The 20,703-nt window shown below is 35.6% G+C and overlaps 1 protein-coding gene across 1 annotated transcript in view; it reads left to right on the top strand.

Annotated features, from left to right (window-relative positions):
- Positions 1-20,703, top strand: part of MCHR2 (melanin concentrating hormone receptor 2) — a 31,240-nt gene that overhangs the window by 8,516 nt on the left and 2,021 nt on the right. The window contains exons 2-4 of the mRNA XM_044676649.1: positions 6,498-6,707; positions 18,019-18,213; positions 20,014-20,133. Coding sequence (XP_044532584.1) covers positions 6,498-6,707; positions 18,019-18,213; positions 20,014-20,133 — 525 coding nt within the window. The remainder of the gene's footprint in view (positions 1-6,497; positions 6,708-18,018; positions 18,214-20,013; positions 20,134-20,703) is intronic.

Here is a 20,703-nt window from a genome sequence, read left to right as displayed (position 1 = left end):
TATCAATGAAATGTGGATCCTTATCTTTTAAATTAAAAAAATCAACTATTGGGAGTAAAAGTTACCAGCTTGGGAAAGAATTTTCAGATGTGAAGTTTACACATGTAAGAGTTTACAGATGTGTAGTAACATTCAAGAGCCTCTTATTTGACTGCTAGCAGAAAGTGATAAATAGGAAGTCAAATATGAGACACATTTAGACAATAATTCCAACCTGAGAAACCAAAACCACCTCTCTTCATTTTTCTCTTAAACCCTCAGGATGTGCAAGAAAGCTATCTATTGAAACTTGACAGCAGGAAATGTGAAGAGGGATTAGACTTGGAAAAATAAATCAAAATGTAGATTTAGATGCTACATCCTATTGGGTAAGCAGATGGGGACAAGCAGCCCTTCAAACATGATTGCACTTTATCACACATACGCACACACATAAAAATACTCTAAAAGTCTCTTTCACCAAGACCAATAAGCAGGCACATAAGACGCAAAAACCACAAGAACTCAAGGGGAACAAAACCTCAAGGATAACAGCGTTTCACACACACATAACAGGTTAGATTATTTGTTTTCCTGTTGTTTTGGTTTTGCACAGTGTCATTTGCAATAATAAAAGACTTAATGAATGGAATCCCTTGCATTTATTGCTAAGGCATCTCCAAGCTGTTACATTCCTAAAGAAACATCTTTTTTGTTCTCAGGATCAGAATCCAGGGTTTATACTATGATCACTACATCATTCAGATTTTTTTCTTCTTTTTAACAAAAATAGAACTATTTTAAAATTACTTTTATCACATACAATAGGATCATAGATTTAAATCTGGAAGGGGATCTTGGAGGCCATTAAGTACATAGAACTCCTTCATTTTACAGATAAGGAAACTGTGACTTAGGGAGTTTAAGTGACTTGTCCAAAATCTCACAAGTATTAAGTGAATGAAAAAGTATTCAAACTCAGGTCTTCATGACTCCAGGTCTAGCACTCTGTCCATTATAACACCTACCATTGCTATAATTGATTATCAGTAAATGACAGGTAACTATTTATAAGATCCTAGATTTAGAGCAGATTAGGAGCCATCTGGTCCAACATATTCATTTTACAGATGAAGAAACTGAGGACTACAGAGGCTAAGCAACTTTTCCAAGATGACACAATTATTGTCAGTCAGAATTTGACCCCACTGACTCCAAAAACAGCAAACTTTTCAATGTAGAGAAAATATACAATGATCTCATTGGCAATTATCAGAACATAATCACTAAAAGTGTATGTCCTAACTTAAGTATAAATACATTATTCATTATAGAATATGATGCTATCTACCACTATCTCCACTAAAGTCTTAACATTTGGGCATAATTATGGAAGATGATAAAACTAATCCCTTGAAGGCTGTTCCAGCCAAGTGTAAACTACTAATAAGTCCTACAAAGGCAAAAAAAGCTTTGAATAAGGACCAATTAAAAGATAAAATATAGTAATAATACTATTTTTGAGCTTAAAAATCTTCATGCACTACTTCCTACCTAGTTACCTCTGCCTCACCCCTACCCATTGGCTTCCTCCCACTATTAGCAGGGACCATACCATGGGAGTTCTAGAAAACTAAATCAGTAGTCACTGGGAACAGAACATAAGTATTTCTCCAACCTCCTTTTCTTCATCAGTCAATCTACTTTGGAACAGAAGGGAGACAGTAATTATTTGGGGGACATTGTTGTCCTCAGATGGAAACTCATTTTGTCCCCTGGTTTTATGTGCTATAATTATTCCTTGGATATTACTAACATAAAGAAAGCTAGGGAGCATAATATATAGAGTATGGAGGGCCAATCTCAGTCAGAGTGAGGGAAAGATAGGTTTATGTTCTCCTTCTGACATAAAATTAGCTTTGTGACCCTGGCCAAGGCACTGAATTTCTCAGTCCTTCCCTCCCTTACCAACACCCCCAATAATGAAGGAAAGAAGGAAGGAAGGAAGGAACAAAAGAAGGAAGGAAGAAAGGAAATAATATCATAATATCTATGTGCCAAGCACCGTGCTAAGCTCTTTGAAGGTACTATATTTTTGATTCTCATAACAACTTTGCAAGAAAGATGCTATTATCATCATCCCCATTTTATAGTTGAAGAAACTTAGACAAGTAGAGGCTAAGTGATTTATCCAGTGTCATACAGCTAGTAGGTACCCAAGGCTGAATTTGAACTTAGGTCTTCATGACTCCAGATCCAGTGCTCCATTCACTGCACTACTTAGCTGCCTTATGAAACTGAAAATTAAAAACCAGTTGCCAAACAGGCTACTTCCACAAGAGAAGGTCTCCATACTCACAAAATCACAGGTCTAGACCTAAAAAAATGCACAAAATTCCTTCACATGGCCAAGAGTGTAAGGCAGGAGACAGATCTATTTTGATGGAGCAGAGGACTTAAGATAGTAGCATTAAATAATAATTCGTTAATAAAAATAATAATTCAACAATAATTTATTAAACTGCTACTGAAAATACCATGCTAGACAAATAGGATAAAAAGATGAAGGTAGGAGAATTTAATAGATAGAGTATATATAATCAGGAGAAATGGATTTTATTCCCATCACAGACACTAACTGTGTAAACTGATCAAGTCATTAAACCTCTTATAGCCTCAGTTTCCTTAACTGTGAAACACAGATAGTTATACTTCTAACATCTACCTTCTAGTATTTCTGTGACTGTAAGAGAAATGCTTTGCAAATCTTAAAGTGCTATCCTGCCTCTAGACCTGGCTCTATCCCTTGAGCCACCTAGCTGCCCCTATTTTAATTCCTTTTTATGAGTGACCACCAATAGAATTGATCTTAGTTCTACAGTGGGGAAAGAAAAATTCATAAATCTTCCACACCAGAAGCAAATGCAAATGCAAATAATTGATTGTTGCTGGATAGTTTTAGGATATCTAGTATTAATTGGAGCTATTACTAAGGATTGTGAGATTGGAAAATATATCATTCCTGACCTTACACAGCATAAATCTTCTTCCCTCTCTCCAAAGTCAGCAAGTAATATAGTATGTTATACATGTGATATTATGCAATATATATACATATATATATGACATTGTGAAGGGAGATAGACGTTCAAGAAAAACTCATGAAGAAAATAAAGTGAAAATGATATGCTTTGATTTATTTTCAGATTCCATCAGTTCCTTCTATGGCAATAGAGAGCCTTTTTCAGAATGGAAGGTTGTCTTGGATCCTCATGTTGTTGATGTTAGTTAACACATTCACAGTTGGTAATCATACAGTATTAATGTTCCTGTGTACAATGCTCTCCTGGTTCTGTTTATTATACTTTGCATCAGTTCATATATGTGTTCCCAGTTTTTCTGAAATCATCCCATTCATCATTTCTTATGGCACAATAGTATTCCATTATAATCACATATCACAACTTGTTCAGCCATCCCCAATTGATGAAAATTCTGAAGGTGCATCCAGCATTAGTTCACATGGATAGTTGGACCCACTATTCTAATCTTAGGCTATCCAGGTAACTCAATAGATAGAGTGCTGGACCTGGAATCAGAAAGACTCATCTTCCTGAGTCCCAATCTAGCCTCAGACATTTGCTAACTGTTATGATGATTAGGAACCATTCCCCAATTGACAAATGGTCAAAAGATATAAACAGTTTTTGGATGAAGAAAGCAAAGCTATATATAACTATTTGAAAAATTGTCCAGATCATTATTGACTAGAGAAAAGCACATCAAAACAATTCTAAGGTATCATCCCACACCTATCATTTTGGCTAAAATGATAAAAGGGCAAAATGGAAGATGATGGAAAGAATGCAGAAAAATAGACACTAATATATTTTTTTTGTTTTTTGTTTTTTTTTAAACCCTTGTACTTCGATGTATTGTCTCATAGGTGGAAAATTGGTAAGGGTGGGCAATGGGGGTCAAGTGACTTGCCCAGGGTCACACAGCTGGGAAGTGGCTGAGGCCGGGTTTGAACCTAGGACCTCCTGTCTCTAGGCCTGACTCTCACTCCACTGAGCTACCCAGCTGCCCCCACTAATATATTTTTGGTGGAATTGCAAACTGATCCAATCATTCTGGAGAATAATCTGGCACTATACTCAAAGAGTTTGACCCAGTAATACCACTATTAGGTTTATTTTCTAAGATGACCAAGGAAAAAGAGAAAGAAACTATATGTTCCAAAATACTGAGAGCAGCTCTTTTTGTGTTAGCAAAGAACTGGAAACTGAAAGGATATCCACTAATTGGGGAATAGCTTAATGGAATACCATTGTACCCTATGAGATGAAAAACAAAATATGAAGTGATGCAAAGTAAAGTGAGTAGAACAAAGGGAACATAGTACACAGTAACAACAATAATGTATCATGGTCAACTGTGAATGACTTAAGTATTATCAATAAGTCAAGGATCCAGGACAACTCCAAGGGACTCATGACCAAAAAAAAAGAATATCCACCACCCTAGAAGGAACAGACATAATCAGAATACAGATTGAAACATACTTTCTTCATTTTATTTCTTCCATGAATTTTTCTCTGATGTAAGCAATATGCATCTTGTTTCACAACATGATGAACAGAAAGTGTATGTTATATGATAAGATATGTATAACCTAAATCATATTACCTGCCTTCTTGGGGAGGAGGAAAGGGTGGGAAAGACAAAGGACAAAAAGAATGAGAGAAGTTTGCGGACAGTGCTAATGTGAGAATTTATTTCTCTTAGATAAGTGTATCATCATAATTTATTTTATATTTATAATAAATAAACATGTATTTGATTATTGATGTGTTATATATTAAATTATATAAAAATAAAAATAAATGATAACTCACAAAAGAAAAAAATTCTGAGAGATAGGATCCTAGGTATGAAAAATTTATACATTGACTAGACTGGCAATCATCAATAAAAGAATGATCAATAATTCTCTCAGTAATCAAAGACAAAGGTGCAAAGTCCTGAATCATCTTAAATACAGCTGCTATCTCTCTAACAGTTTATTATTCAGTCCTGTCCCAGATATCAAAAGACAGCTCAAATTGGTGGACATTTAATGAGGAAGTGGATCTAAGAGCTCTCACATGACAGCATCATTAAGGTATAGCTGAGAAAGCTGACAAAAGTGGTCTAGTCATGAGATTTTAATAGCCCTTGACAATCTAGGAAAAAAGATTTGCCTTGTTCTAGTTTAGTTTCACCTTCGTCAACCATGTTGCACCAAACCTTAATGTGACAGAGGGAAATCAAGGGCAGGAGCTCATCACTCCATAGAAGTATCTTGATCTCAAACTCTGAATTGAGTAAGGTCCATCCCAACTTAGAAAATACTTTAACACAGAAATGCAAAGACATTCTAGAGAAACCTCTTTCTGAACTCACCTAGGGAGTGGGAGAGGCTTAAGCACAAAAAGTCATGTTAGAGATTAAAATTAGAAATCAAATGATACAGCATTAAAATTAATTTTCCTCACTGTATGACCCTGGTCAAGTCATTTAATCCCTGTTTGCCTCAGTTTCCTCATCTGTAAAATGAGCTGGTGAAGGAAATGGCAAACCACTTCAGTATCTTTTCAAAGAAAATCTCAAAATGGACTCACATAGAGTTGGATACAACTGAAAGTGACTGAACCAGCACGATAATTCTACACTTGGGTATCTATGGCATATGATAAGGTAGAATAGAGGTTCAGCCTTAGAGTCAGGAAGACTGAGGATCAAGTCCTGCTTTTGACATATTCTGAGTATTTTGATAACAGGCAAATTACTGTCAGTGTTCTAAACTTAGAGTCAAAGGGCCTATCCAGGTTCAAGTATAAACTGTATTTTACCATCGATGTGACCTTAGAAAAACTACTCAGCTCTAGTTTCCTATTCTGTAAAATGAGGGATTTTGAATAGCCAATCTCTAACATCCTTCTCATTCTTTATTATAAAACTAGAATAAAGTTCTAGCTCTTTTTTTCAGCTCTACCTCTGATAAGATTACAAGTGGGAAGTTAGAAGAGTTATAAAGGCTATCTAATTTGGTCCATCATTTTGGAGAAGAGGAAAGTGGTCTAAGAATTACAAAACTACATCAGAGGTAAGATTTAGAAGATAGAAGTTCCTGGCTAAAAGTTTAGTACTCTATCCACTATGCCACAGAAGAGCTGTTAATCACTATCAGTGGAAGAGACTTTCTATACTCAGGAAATCACAAGTTCAGACTGAATGGAAGGTAAGAAAATGGGGTAGGGAGAGTTTGATGGAAATGGCAGATAGTTACATGGCTAAACCAATTTTAAGATTGTTGAATAAGATAAAAATTATATAAATCAGTTTTTCTTTCATCTAATAAAAAATAAGTAAACATGTTAAAGGTCTTTCAGATAATGAAGATTTTTTCCAGATGTCATAGTTTTGGGAAGAAATAGCATTTTGATTAGTCATCAGTCTTTCTCTATTTATTTCAGATCCAGGAAAAAAACTATCCCAGACATATATATCTGTAACCTGGCCGTGGCTGATTTGGTCCATATTATTGGAATGCCTTTTCTTATTCATCAATGGGCCCGAGGAGGAGAATGGGTATTTGGGAGTCCTCTCTGCACCATCATTACCTCACTAGACACCTGCAACCAGTTTGCATGCAGTGCTATCATGACTGTAATGAGTTTGGACAGGTAGGCAAATGTGCTTTGAAACAATTCATTAATGACTAAAATAAAAGGAAATGAGTTTGATTTTATGAGTAGAGCATCAACAGACCTGTTTCAAATTCAGGCAAAACTAATGTTAGTTTATCAATAGTAAGGGTTGTTCTGCTTGATCACATGGGTCAACTGGGACATGATTGGGAATGCAGACTCTGAGCGATCCCTAATGCAAATATTAATAATATGAAAATAGGTCTTGATCAATGACATATGTAAAACCCAGTGGAATTGCTCGTTGGCTATGGGGGTTCTGGAGGGAAATAGTGGAGGGAAAGAACATGAATCATGTAACCATGGAAAAATATTCTAAATCAATTAATTAAATATTTTTCAAAAAAAATAGTGGGGATTGTTTTCTTTTTGCTCTTTCCAATAGTATGAACTAATTGAGGGAAGAAAATTATCCAGTTTAATTTTTTCTAGGTTCCATAATTACATAATTTATTGTCATATTAAAATTGTTAACTTAGTCAAAAAATTATTTTATTGATGTCTTTTGTTTTTATATCACATTCCATTTCCTGGATTCTCCTATACCGCATTGTATTTTTCCTGGCAATTATCTCTTCCTACTCACAAGAAAACCTCATTTTGCAATCAGGGAAGAGATATTCAGAGTTTATGAAGCAGTACCTAGAGGAGAAACTGTGTCTCTTCCACTACTCACATAGTCTTGCCTCCTAAATGTAATAGTGAGGGGAAGGGGGCAGGCCAATGTAAGACAGAGAGTCTAAAAGGCTCTTGTCAATGAACCTGAACAAATGATTCTGCCAAATGATCCTGAGTTTGAATTTGCAAATATAGCTGTTTATGATCATATTTACAGGACCATTGGGTCTCCTAAAGAGAAGATTGTTTTAGGTCCTATAAACCAGAAGTGTCAAAACAGCAGCCATAACTCCCAAGTGAGGCTAGAACCAGAATGAAAAATAATTGGGAAATGTTTAAGAAAATAAATAAAAATATAATATAATCTAGAGAATATTAATTTATGGAATTCTAAGTCAATATGTGTCAGCAAGGATCCATTCACTTCTTTTTGAGTTTGATATCAATGCAATAGGTCTAAGAATATAATTAGGGAAATAAAATTGATGCCACTTTACACCATTAGAAATTGATTCTACTGAAGCCAATAGCAACATAGAGCCTTATTCCATGGCATTTAACTTGGTGCACAGTGTAGACAATCACCTCAGTCCTTCCTGAAAATCATTTTAACAACAATTTCTGGGTCCTAGTCTCTTCCTTTTCCTTCTTAGGTCTAGTTCAGTCCATGGAGAGTCCAGCTTCTAAAGACAAAAATCAACATGTTTCTCTCAACTCAGGCTCTTTATGCCTTTATTTATCTTTATTTATCTTTATTCACATTTGACTCATGCCTAGAGTCTTCCCAGAAGGAATTATCAGGGTTCTTACTGAGAAAGACATTCAATGAATAAAGTAGGTCTGATATAGAGCAGTTATTTATTCCCTCCATACAAGAGAAATGCTTAAAACATAAGAGACTCCTAACTTTCCACTAACAATGAGTTAAAATATCAAAAAATAGTCCATAATTCTTATACTGTCCCTAAAATATTGATGTAGGAAACACCTTGTAAACTTTTAAATCAGCCATTCACCTACACTTTAGCTCCTTACTATCTGAACAACTCCTTCAAATTCCATATCCTCTGACAAACCAGAACATGATTAATTCTTGGGTTCGAGATCATCTTGTCCTTCAACAAACTTTAGAGTTTAAGAGGGTCATCATCTGCTGCCAGTCACCTGAAACTCTCAATGATTTCAGAACCCTCCAATTTACCAGGTAACTTAGAGGTCTGGAAATATCCATCTCAGTATCATTATTTAATCACCTCTGCTCATGGAAAAAAACATCAACCAAATAAAAACATAAAAAGTGGCAACTAAGGCTTTGAAATCTAGTCTTAGACTTAATCAAGTGAATCTTTATGTGAGATGCTGGAATAAATTCCAGGAAGCCTCCCCCAATTTACAGAAAGTAGAAGAAAATGCTGTAGAGCTATAAGTTCAGGCAAGAAGCAGAAGAAAGTATTGACAGAAGTTGTCTTTCCCTTCAAAGTATACACCTCTTGTTACTCACTGACCAATTCTTTTCAAGAGAGCCTCTTCCTTCTCCTTTTACATCTGTAACATAAAACAAAGAACCAACTAGGGAATTGTTTCAGCAACTTAAAGTGCAAGTCCTTCATTATTGATCCACACACATCTCCCCAAGAAGTCAGGAGGGCTTGGCTCAGTACTATATGTGTTCCATGTGATGGCCCACAAATGTCCATTCTCATGCAGTCCTGTGGTTATGCTGTGCCCAGAGATGTTCAGTGAGGGCTCCCCTGACTGCTTCCATTACACCTCTTCATCCAATTAAAATGTGAGTCCTTTTCTTGCACAAGAAGGCTATCCTTCATTCCTCTCTAACAGCCAGAGAGTGCCTGATCCAGATTGCAGTCTCTTGGAATAGGAACTTCATTTTATGAAGCCATTAACTTGATATTCAAAGAAAGCTTCAAAAATAGAAGCACACAATTTGCTCTGGAGAGAAAATGGACTATAAGAACTTTGCACATTTTATCATCTATTTCATGGAACTATTTTTATTCTGCTACTTAGGACAACAGCTCTTATGAGTACAATTCTCAAAATGGATTTTTTTTCTCTTGTTCTTGTTACAAAGCTGAGAAATAACTTACTTAATCCATAGTTTAGACTATCAAGCCCTTCGATATTCCTATCTACATCTATGATAACTTTGTTTAAGGTCAACCAGTGACTTTGTGGAATGTAAATTTTTACAAAATTGGAGTACCCAACTTTTGGGGGGGTACCATACTCTTTGATTTTCAGTCAACTGTCCCATTCCCCTTAATAAATATGAAAGAAAACAGTTTATAGTGTTTAAAATATACATGCACACAAGAAACAAAATAGAGATTGATTTTCTTTCTCTATGCGTACATTAAAAAATGTGTAACTTCTCAAACCTGTTGTACCCCAGTTTGGGAAGGAATCTCTTTTGATTATAAGATCATAGAATTATGACTGATAGGAACTGCGAGTCTACTGAGTCTAACTCCTTTATTTTATAGATGGGAAAACTGAAGGAGGGATGGAATTACTTGCTCATGATCACATGCCTAGCAAGTGTTTGAGGCAGGATTTAAACCCATAACTTTCTGATTCCATGTCTATCATGTTATCCTCTATGCTAGGTAGATAGGGCTTCTTAACCATTTTGTATCATTGACTCTACTGGCAATTTGGCAAAGCCTATGGACCCATTCTCAGAAAATAATATTTTTTTAAATTTATTTATTTAATAAATTTAGAATACTTTTCCATGGTTACATGATTCATGTTCTTTCCTTCCCCTTCTACCTCCCCCTCCCATAGCCAATGAGCAATTCAACTGTATTTTACACATATCATTGATCAAGACCCATTTCTATATTATTCATATTTGCAATAGAGTGATTGTTTAGAGTCTACATCCCCAATCATGGACCCATCAAACCATATGATCAAGCAAATGTTTTCTTTCTGTGTTTCTGCTCCCCTAGTTCTTTCTCTGGATATGGATAGCATTCTTTTTCATAATTCCCTCAAAATTGTCCTGGATCATTGCATTACTGCTAGTGGAAAAGTCCATTATTTTCGATTGTGCCACAGTGTATCAGTCTCTACATACAACATTCTCCTGGTTCCACTCCAGAAATTATTATTTTTGAGTTACTATTTGTTTTTATTTTATATATAGCAACATAATATGGAACATAACAGTAATATAATAAATAAGATGTTTTATGAATTATAATAAATATGCTTATTCTAGAGAAACAAATTCTGACATTAGCTATATCCACAAATCTATGTCTCATTCTTATTTTTTCCTCCTTTGTCCCTCCATAAGAAGGCAAGTAATGTGATATAAGTTGTATATCTATTATTGTATACATATTTCCCTGTTCCTCATGTTGTGAAATAAGGTGCATATTGCTTGCACAACAGAAAATTTCATGGAGGAAATAAATTAAAGAATGGTATGTTTCAATCTGCATTCAGACTCCACCTGTTCCTTCTATGGAAGTGGATATCCTTTTTTGTTGAGTCCGTTGGAGTTGTCCTCAGAATAATATTTTAAGTGCATAAAACAAAATATATAAAATTACAAAGGAAACCAATTATATTGAAAACCAGCTAATCAAAATATTTTTATAAGCAAATTTATAAACCCAAGTAAAAAATTCTACACTGTATCATGCTGGCAAATTTCTCAAAAAGATATTTTAAAAATCTATATTCTCCTGTGTTTTCAAAAAAAAATAATAGTTTCTATGTAAATTACCAAGCTCTTGATGGTTGGTTTTATAGCTTTAGTAATATGATCAGTAAACCTTTTCAATTATATATTTAAACCACTTTGATGGTTGTCAATTTAATGGATCATAAACCTCAAGTGTTTCGGGTAGTTCTTTAATTTTTCTTTCCATGATTAGGGATGATTCAATGGCTGCCAATGTGGACTATTTCAATAATAAGCAGAAGCCACTCTACTGTGGCATAGCTTCTAAAGTTTTAGCATCCCAATTTTCATTTTATTTGCCTCCAGGACATTTGTAATGAAAAAAAAATGTTGTAGCCAGGGTTTTCAGCAAAGGCTGCCTTTATGAATGTTACCTGGAACATCTGAAGCCACAGTCTAGCAGCAAAATTCTCTGGAGCAAGACTCTCAAACCAGTTGATTGCACTGACAGACCTCGGAGCCCAAACTTGATCATAAGACTCTCATATATTTACCCTTGGTGCTGTAGCATTTCCAACAGAGTGATGTTCTACATCAGTATGTACCAGTGTTCTTCTCTCCCTATACTACCAGCCAGACAAATATTTCTCTAGCAGATCAAGATATGTAATACTGATCCCCTACTTCCTTTTAGTCAAAGCCCTGTACTACAGAGGTGGTATAATACATTCAAGGGAGAGTAAATTAAAGGATCCTGAGTTTAAATCCCAGTTATGCCAGTTACAACATTGTGGCCTTGGGCAAATCATTTTAATTCTTTGGACTTCATTTTCTTCATTTTTAAAAGGAGAGCTTTAGAAGCATTTGTTATAAATCTGCTTTGTACTAGACATTGTGCTGGTAGGTACTGATGATACAAAGTTGAAATAATACCTTCCCTCATGAAATTTATGTTCTAAATGGAGAGAAAACATGTACACATGCAAATATATGTGATATGTGTGAGAGGGGGTTTCTTATTTGTATAATTTTATTTATTTGAAAAAGGAAGAAAAATATGGTATATATGAGACACACTGACAAAAGCAGTCCCTCAGAGAAAAAAGTACTTACTAAAGGAAAGATGGCCAAAACATCTCATTTCCCAGAACTGTTGTTCGGGCTTTGAAGATGATAACTGAGAAACTCAGATGATCTTAATTGTTTGGTAAATATGGGATAATTGTAGAATTGACTGCCCATGCTATGAATTGAAGAAATGAGAATTTTGACTCCTCATCCTAAGGTAGAATGGAGTCATAGTACACCAGGTTAGCCACTAGAATAAGTTAACAAAAACAGAAGCAAAATCTTAAGAGTGATATAGAAATAGAACTGCAAAGCAGAAGCTGAACAGAAAAGGGAAAAAAAGAGCAATTGCTTAGAGTTAAGTCCTGCTGAATGGAAGAAGACATGCTTTATACCTGCTGAATTGAAGAAGAGACTGGCTTTATATCTGCTGAATGGAAGAAGATATGCTTTATACCTGTGGAGTGGAAGAAGACATGCTTTATACCTGCTGAGAACTGATCTGACTAGAGGAAAGCTCTGCTGTTCTTAAAAGCTAAGCAGAAGAGAAGAAAATCCTCTGCTGTTTCAAATGCTAACTCTGGAAAGGAAAGGCAAGACTAGCCTCAATTGCCCTTTACTATTACTTATAGCTTGAAAGGTAGAAAACCCCTCAGAAATGTGTCTACTCATTATTGCCAGTTGCAGCCTGAGAGGGGAAACTTTCCAAATTTAGTGAGCAGACATAAATAAAACTCTGTGGATTCCAGATTTGGAGTAACTATCTTCCTGAGAGAACTAAGACTCCTTCAGGGTATAGCCAAGGGAGTATATCTGAATAGCTTAAGGTCTTTGCTTTCACTAAAAGAGCATAAAACTGCTGTTTTGGTTTAAGAGTATTAGTCATTGGAAAAGTGGTTCCATACCGGGGGTATGAAAGAGACTTCCAGAAGATGAATGGCTTTGCCCAACATGTGACATAGATTTGTATAAATAGAATTGTGTAACCCAGAACTACATTTCCCAGAATTCTTTAAATTATGTTCCCTACTTTGCATCCTTAAGTTTAATAAATAAGTTTGCTGCAACCCTGCCTTTTTGCTCTTTTTGGAGGTCCGGGCATCTCTCTCTTTGCTAAGGCTGTCATTTTCCTTTTTCTTCAAGTTATTATTAATAAATTCTTATAAAAATATAATACTTGAATATTTGGATATTAATTTTTAATCTTACAGACTGTTTATTATCAAGAACATCAAGGATAGCAGTTCAGAATTAAGTTGTCCTGAGCAAATGAATTTCCCTATTCATATGCCTCCTTTCTAGGTTTTCTAGTTTTTTTGCTCACACTCCCCAGTGGACATTGTCTGAGTTGGTGTAAGTGTAAACTCTTATTATTCTTCCTTTTGTCTTCTTGTTTAGTAAATGTGTCATGATTAAAAGTTAAAGGCATCATCTTGGTTGATTTGCGTAAATGGGAAACATACCAGTGGAGGCTCAAAAGCTACAGATATCAGTAGTAAATGTATAATTCTTCTACATTAAAACCTGAAAGTGAATTGTACCATTGACTCCCAACCCTCTGGAACCACTACCATTTCCAGCTTTTTTACTGAGCTGAGTAAATCATCTCAGACAGAGAGAACACCTAAGAGAAGAGGTACCACTTGGCATGCCCATGTTACATGTATAGAATCAATACAAGATATATGGATGAGGAGGAACTCTTGAAGATGAATGAATAAGGAACATTTTCATTTAAAAGTTGGCATTTGAGGGGGCAGCTGGGTAGCTCAGTGGATTGAGAGCCAGGCCTAGAGATGGGAGGTCCTAGGTTCAAATCCAGCCTCAGACACTTCCCAGCTGTGTGACCCTGGGCAAGTCACTTGACCCCCATTGCCTAACCTTACCACTCTTCCACCTATAAGTCAATACACAGAAGTTTTAAGGGTTTAAAATAAAATTTAAAAAAAAATTTTAAAAAGTTGGCATTTGAGTTGAATTTTGAAATAAGTCAGAGAATCTAAAGATGCAGATGAAAAGAATGTATTCCAATATGAGGAACAGTTAGTGAAAATGTGTCTAAAGAAGAAAAAGAAAATTGTTGGTGCAGAGTACTAAGCACCATAGTATGGCTATATCAGAGAACATATAGAGGGGATTAATGAGTTGTGAAGAGTTTTAAGTTACAAACAGAAGTTTGTATTTGATTATTAAGGTAAAGACCTACCTGAATTCATTCAGTTGGGAGAGGGAGGGAGTGAAGTAGTAAATCTAGGAAAATAATTTTGGCAAGTATATGAAGCAGCTAAAATTTTGAGGTCCCCTAAAACTCTAAATGCATGATCCTATGAAGTCATTATTTTAGTCACAAGATTTATTTTTAAGGTCTAGTTATTAAGCTGATGAGAAGATTTTGTGATCTTGGACCAAAAACACTTCCCTAGATAGCATTGTATCCTCAAAACTAGTATCATTATTTGGAAGTTGATTAATCCCTAACACTCCACCTGCAGTCCTACTTACTTTAGATTTTATTGGAAAGCTAGGATATATCAGTCTATGTATTTGCCTTATCATTCTTTCTCTCTCATCTATCTATTTCTCACTTTCTCTTGCTCTCTCTCATTCTCTCGCTTTCTCTTGCTCTTTATTGTTGTGTCTCTGGCTCATTGTCTGTCCTATACTTTAGAATCAGAGGATTCAGCCCTCTTGGTACCCTCTGGGTTGTTTCAGCTCGTTCATCATGACTCTACAGTCGTATATAAATTATACTATAAATCAATTTTATACATACATAGATTCGTTTTTGCTGTCATTTCCTTCTCTAAAACCTGCATCACTGATACATCAAAATAGCTTCAGGGATAAAAAAAATTATAAATAATTACATATGACTACTGCTTCTCACATTCAGCTATTTGCTTTTTCCAAGTGTGCTCAAACAAGTCCTATTCAATGAAATCCATGGCCATGCAAAAAATTAACTTATCAATTTACACAGGAAAAACCTTTTGGTGAAAAAAGCATATTGCCCTGATTAGGACATCCTGCTAGATGAATTAGTCCATCACTATGTATATCTTTTTTTTTTTGAGGTGCTCTTTTTCCCCTTTTTTATTTAGAATATTTTTCCATGGTTACATGATTCATGATTTTTTCCTCCCCTTTTCTCTCCCCCCGCAAGAGCTGACAAGCAATTCCACTGGGTTACACATGTATCATTGTTCAAAACCTATTTCCATGTTATTCATATTTGCAGTAAAATGATCTTTTAACATCAAAACACTAATCATATCCTCATCGAACTATGTGATCGATCACATGTTTTTCTACTGCATTTCTGTTCTCACAGTTTTTACTCTGGATGTGAATGGCGCTTTTTCTCACAAGTTCCTCTGGATTGTCCTGGGTCATTGCATTGCTGCTAGTTGAAAAGTCTATTACATTCGATTGTGGCACAGTGTATCAGTCCCTGTGTATAATGTTCTCCTGGTTCTGCTCCTTTTGCTCTGTACCAATTTCTGGAATTCTTTCTAGTTCACGTGGAATTCCTCCAGTTCATTATTCCTTTCAGCACAATAGTATTATATCACCATCAAATACCACAATTTGTTCAGCCATTCCCCAATCAATGGAGACCCCCTCATTTTCCAATTTTTTTGCCATCACAAAGTGCGCGGCTATAAATATTTTTGTACAAGTCTTTTTCCTTATTATCTCTTTGGGGTACAATCCCAGCAGTGGTATGGCTGGGTCAAAGGGCAGGCATTCATTTAAAGCTCTTTGCGCATAGTTCCAAATTGCCCTCCAGAAGGGTTAGACCAATTCGCAACTCCACCAGCAAGGTATTAGTGTCCCAATTTTTCCACATCCCCTCCAACATTTAGCACTATCCTTTGCTGCCATATTGGCCATTTTGCTAGGGGGAAAGTGGTCCCTCACAGTTGTTTTAATCTGCATTTCCCTAATCAGGAGGGATCTCATCTCTACATATATCTTCAGTAGACAGCATAGATAGATTATGAGGTGAACTCATCATTGACCAGATGAACAGGCTAAACTCTACTTGAGAAATTGTGCAATCATTCAACAATCTCAACTTCATAGTTTATCCAAATCAATGTTTTCTAAACCTTACAAATGGTCTTTGCATGGGAAAAGAGAGCATTTGGTAAAGGGGAGAGTACTAGTGGACCTATATCTCATGGCATGAGTAAGTGGGCATGACATGAAACAACACAATGTTATTCACTAAGAAAATCATCTGTAGTACATCCCCATAGTATGCCATTCATTACATTAGCAAACACCTTTCACAAGCATATTCCTCCCTGTTTCATGTCTCACTTAATGATGGTAACGGAAGAAACAATAAACAAAAATATCACTAAAATAGCATCTTTCAAAGAATCTTATATGAGCTGAACATATGCATGGGAAACGTCTTATTGAAGGAGATTCTTGGAGCCCAGGTTTGTTTGTTTTTTTATCACCAAATCAAATGTATTTTTTTAATAATTAACAAACGACAGGCACTGTGAGATTTTGTATTCTCTATTTTCATTCAGCTGTGTTACTCTGAAGATATAGTCTGATGTAGGCAATCATCTGCAAAAGCCTCCTATGTATTTGCATGTTATCTTCAAAGATATCATCTGTGTATATGCAAAATAGTCTTACAAATCTTTTCTAGATAAAGAAAGTAAATACATTGATCATTAGTTGCTAACTTTCTTCTTTTACCTTTTAGAAAATTTCTCATTATCCTTTCTACTATTTTGGACTCTTCTTCCTTTCTTTGAAATATCTTGACAAACTGTTCTGAATGTCATTAAGACAGTCTCACGTCTAGTGTCGATTTTCTTTTGCATGTATCTGTTCAGAAGCAGCTGTTCTTCCTTAATTCATATTCTTAAGAACAAAGCTTCTTCCTTATATAGCATTTATGGTACTGAGGTATTAAGAGTACAAATATGATGGCTCCTTCATCATCAATAATGAGAATAGATCACTATAGAAATTCTGGCAAATATAGTATGAATCTATTTGTTGTCCTACTTCCAACTATATTTCCAAATGTTTTTCATTTGGTCTGGATTGATTGAGTCATGGGACTAGCTTTCTGTAGCTCTAATTTATGTCATATTTGGTTGTCATGCCTCTCTCTTGGCAAGGAGATATGTGCTATCTAGTTAAACTGATTTCTACACTATTTTGCCCTCCACAAACTGTTCAACTCCTCCAAGCTGCAATTATCTACATAGTGGCACATCTTAAAAATTAGTGATCAAAAAGAGGGGAAAGAATAGATTCCCCTTGTCTGGTTGTATTCAAGTGATAGATACTATGTATCAAGCATGTTATGTAGAGATTTTTCTTCAGGTATGGGGTAAACTCAATGGTCCCTAAAAAAAAGGTTTCTTCCAACCCTAAAATTCAGTGACTACGAATTAAGAAACTGATGGAGTTAAATGTAACTGCTCATTCTTCCTTTATATTTCAATTTTCCCATATCCTTCTCTTTAAAAAATAATAAAGTCTCTCCATCAATGCAATTGTGCTCAGAAATGAATCCTCTTGAATATATAGTAGATATACTTAATACATAGTAGGTATACTTCCTCCGGAGGGAAATCCCTGATCAGAATCTAATTTTCAGAGAATATCTATAAAAGACAGCACTGTAAAAGGTAAAAATCAGTCTAAAATTTTTTTATCATTATGATTCTTTCTGGTAGTGGCAGTTATTTGTTTGAGTGGTTTATTCAGACCTCCAGACTCAAGAGGTGTTTTCTCTAAAGGTGTAGCCCATCTTTCAAAAAATATTACTTTCCTTCACCATGATAGAATTGCACTTCAGGGAGGATAATAATACTAATAATTTACTCTTGTCATGAACCTTTCATCCTTAGAGCTCAGAGCTTTTATTGATTGTTCACAAACCCTTCTCAACTGGTTTTACAGGTACTTGGCTCTCGTCCAACCATTTAGGCTTACCAGTCTGAGAACAAGGTCGAAGACCATCCGCATCAATTTGTGCCTTTGGGTGGCTTCATTTGCTCTGATGTTGCCTGTCTGGATCTACTCGAAAGTCATCAAATTCAAAGATGGTTTTGAAAGTTGTGCTTTTGATTTAGCATCCCCTGATGATGTGCTTTGGTAAGTTGTTAAAACTTAGAGAAAATAAAGTTGAATTAAGTTGTCAAGTACTTCATCCCACTTGTCTGTGAGTGAGCAGCAGTGGAGGGCATCCTCTCAAGGTACTCAACACACTCTTCTCTCATCTCCTTGCTTTCCACAATCAATTGGACACTTTCATTTTGGGTGGAGGAGGGCCTGCACATCTGGTAACCTTTATAAAAGATCTTGAATTTAGGATAGTACTAAAATGATTCAGAATATATTTAAACTTTGAATTTAAAGCCACATACTCAATTAGCCAGACTGGCATGCAACAATTAAGGCCCCCAGAACACCAGAGGGCTAAGTCTAAATCTATATTTAGAGAACACTGACTCAAGACCTGGATTCAAATTCTGATTCTAAAATTAGTTTCTTGGAAATTAGTTTCCTGGAAATAGCTGTTGACTGCGCCCTGCCATCTATAAAATGAGAGTACAAACAGATGACTTCTAACATTTCTTCCAGCTTTAAATGTATGTTCCTTCCAACTATTTGAAAAGTATAAATCAAAATAACTAAGTAGAGATTTGTTATCTATAGAATATAAAATTATCCTGTTGGCTGGCTTTTTTCCCCTTTAATCAAACCAGTTTTAACTAAATTGACCAACCTAACCATTTACTTTAGCATTAGTCAGACAATGACTGAGAACAGCGGAGCCCCAAGTTCTACAATGGACACAGGAACCACAAATAAACAAATCTGCACAGATATACTGTATGAAAAGGACTTCTACCCATCACTTATTTCTCTCTTTCGTCCCAGTTGCACACAGAGAGTCATGATTGCCAAGCAGATGATTTCTAAAAACTCCTAAAAGACAGTAGGAGTAAGAGAAACTTAACAAATTGGTCATAAGCTTGATGAAAAGAAGAAATGAAAATGGAAATAAAGACATTTTGTACTAGTGGCTACTGGTGCTTCTTTTCCTTTCTGCTCTTTTCACTCTGAAATTAAGCTCTTATGCCGCGACTTGATTTCAGAAGAAAACATATTAAGCAATCCACAGAGCAGAGAGAAAAAAGTGAAACAATTTGTCGTTTATAGGCTCATCCATCAAAATGGCATAGCAATAAACATTAAGAGACTTCTATGTGCCTGGCACTGTGCTAAGGGCTGAGGATACAAAAGGGGACAATGAAGGGAACAGATCTGCCAGAGAATAGTATGTTGGTACATGTGAATAAAACAGTCATTCTCACAGTCTGTGTCCCCCTCCTCACTCTGAGGAAATAGGAAATAATCTTACTAAATTGACAGCAAAAATCATCTTAAATAATTCACTCCCTTTCATTCCCTTTGTATCTCCACCTGGGCCACTCTTATCACTGAAGCAGTATAGAGTGGGGGCAAACATCTTATTATAAAGAGGTTTTTTGCCAGGTCCATGGATAAATTTCAAGAGGTCCTTAAACCTGAACAGGGGGGAAATTACATCTTTACTGTAACAAAACTATGGTTTCTTTTGTAATCCTACGCATTTTATTTTATGCATTTAAAAATATTCTGACAGTATGCCAAAGAGGTCCAAGACACAAAAAAGGTTAAAAATCCTTGTTCATCTTAAGTACCTACATGCCCACTCCTTGATATTTGGAAGATGCCAGGTCTGCTCATATAGGAACACACATGAAACCTCTTAGACAATCCATTCATGTTTTTACCCCAGAGTTCGAAGAAATATTATTATGTGCTGCTATGAGCTATTAAGTAAATTCTCCCCTAATGTCACAGTGTGGTATCCATTCTCTTTGTTTTGTTTTTTTTGTTTTACAGGTACACACTTTATTTGACTATAACAACATTTTTTTTCCCTTTGCCCTTGATTTTGGTGTGCTATATTTTAATTTTATGTTATACCTGGGAGATGTACCAACAAAACAAGAAAGCAGGATGGTAAGGGTCTTCATTTCTATCTTTGGGGCTAATGAAACTCTCATGGATCCTAATATACTTGCAACATAGCTATGTGAACATCATTTTAAGTGTATATAAGTGCTATATAATATGCATACATATGATATAGATATACACATGTATGTATATGAGAGAGAGAGAGAGAGAGAGAGAGAGAGAGAGAGAGAGGGAGGAAGGGGGAAGGAAGGAGAGAAAAAAAGACAGAGAAGTAGTAAGCTGGTCTGAAAACTAGGAAGACCGGTATTCTGGACCTCTTCCTGATACACTAATACCTACTAGCTATGTGACCTTGGGCAAGTCACTTAATATCACCTTGCTTTCTAGGAAAATATCTAAGAATATAAATTATATATTTCAGAGTTGTCAACATACTTTAATAGAGGAAATTTACTTTCCCAAAAAGTCAAATTCATATCTCTCTCTCTGTGTCTCTCTCTCCCTGTCTCTCTGTCTCTGTCTGTCTGTCTCTCTCTCCCTGTCTCTGTCTGTCTGTCTCTCTCTCTCTCTCTCTGTCTCTGTGTGTGTGTCTCTCTCTCTCTCTCTCTCTCT

Source organism: Gracilinanus agilis, chromosome 4 (genome assembly GCF_016433145.1).
Source record: "Gracilinanus agilis isolate LMUSP501 chromosome 4, AgileGrace, whole genome shotgun sequence".
In the NCBI taxonomy this organism is placed as follows: Eukaryota; Metazoa; Chordata; class Mammalia; order Didelphimorphia; family Didelphidae; genus Gracilinanus; species Gracilinanus agilis.
The sequence above is the reverse complement of the archived record's forward strand: the minus strand, read 5'-3'. Positions and strand labels throughout refer to the sequence as shown.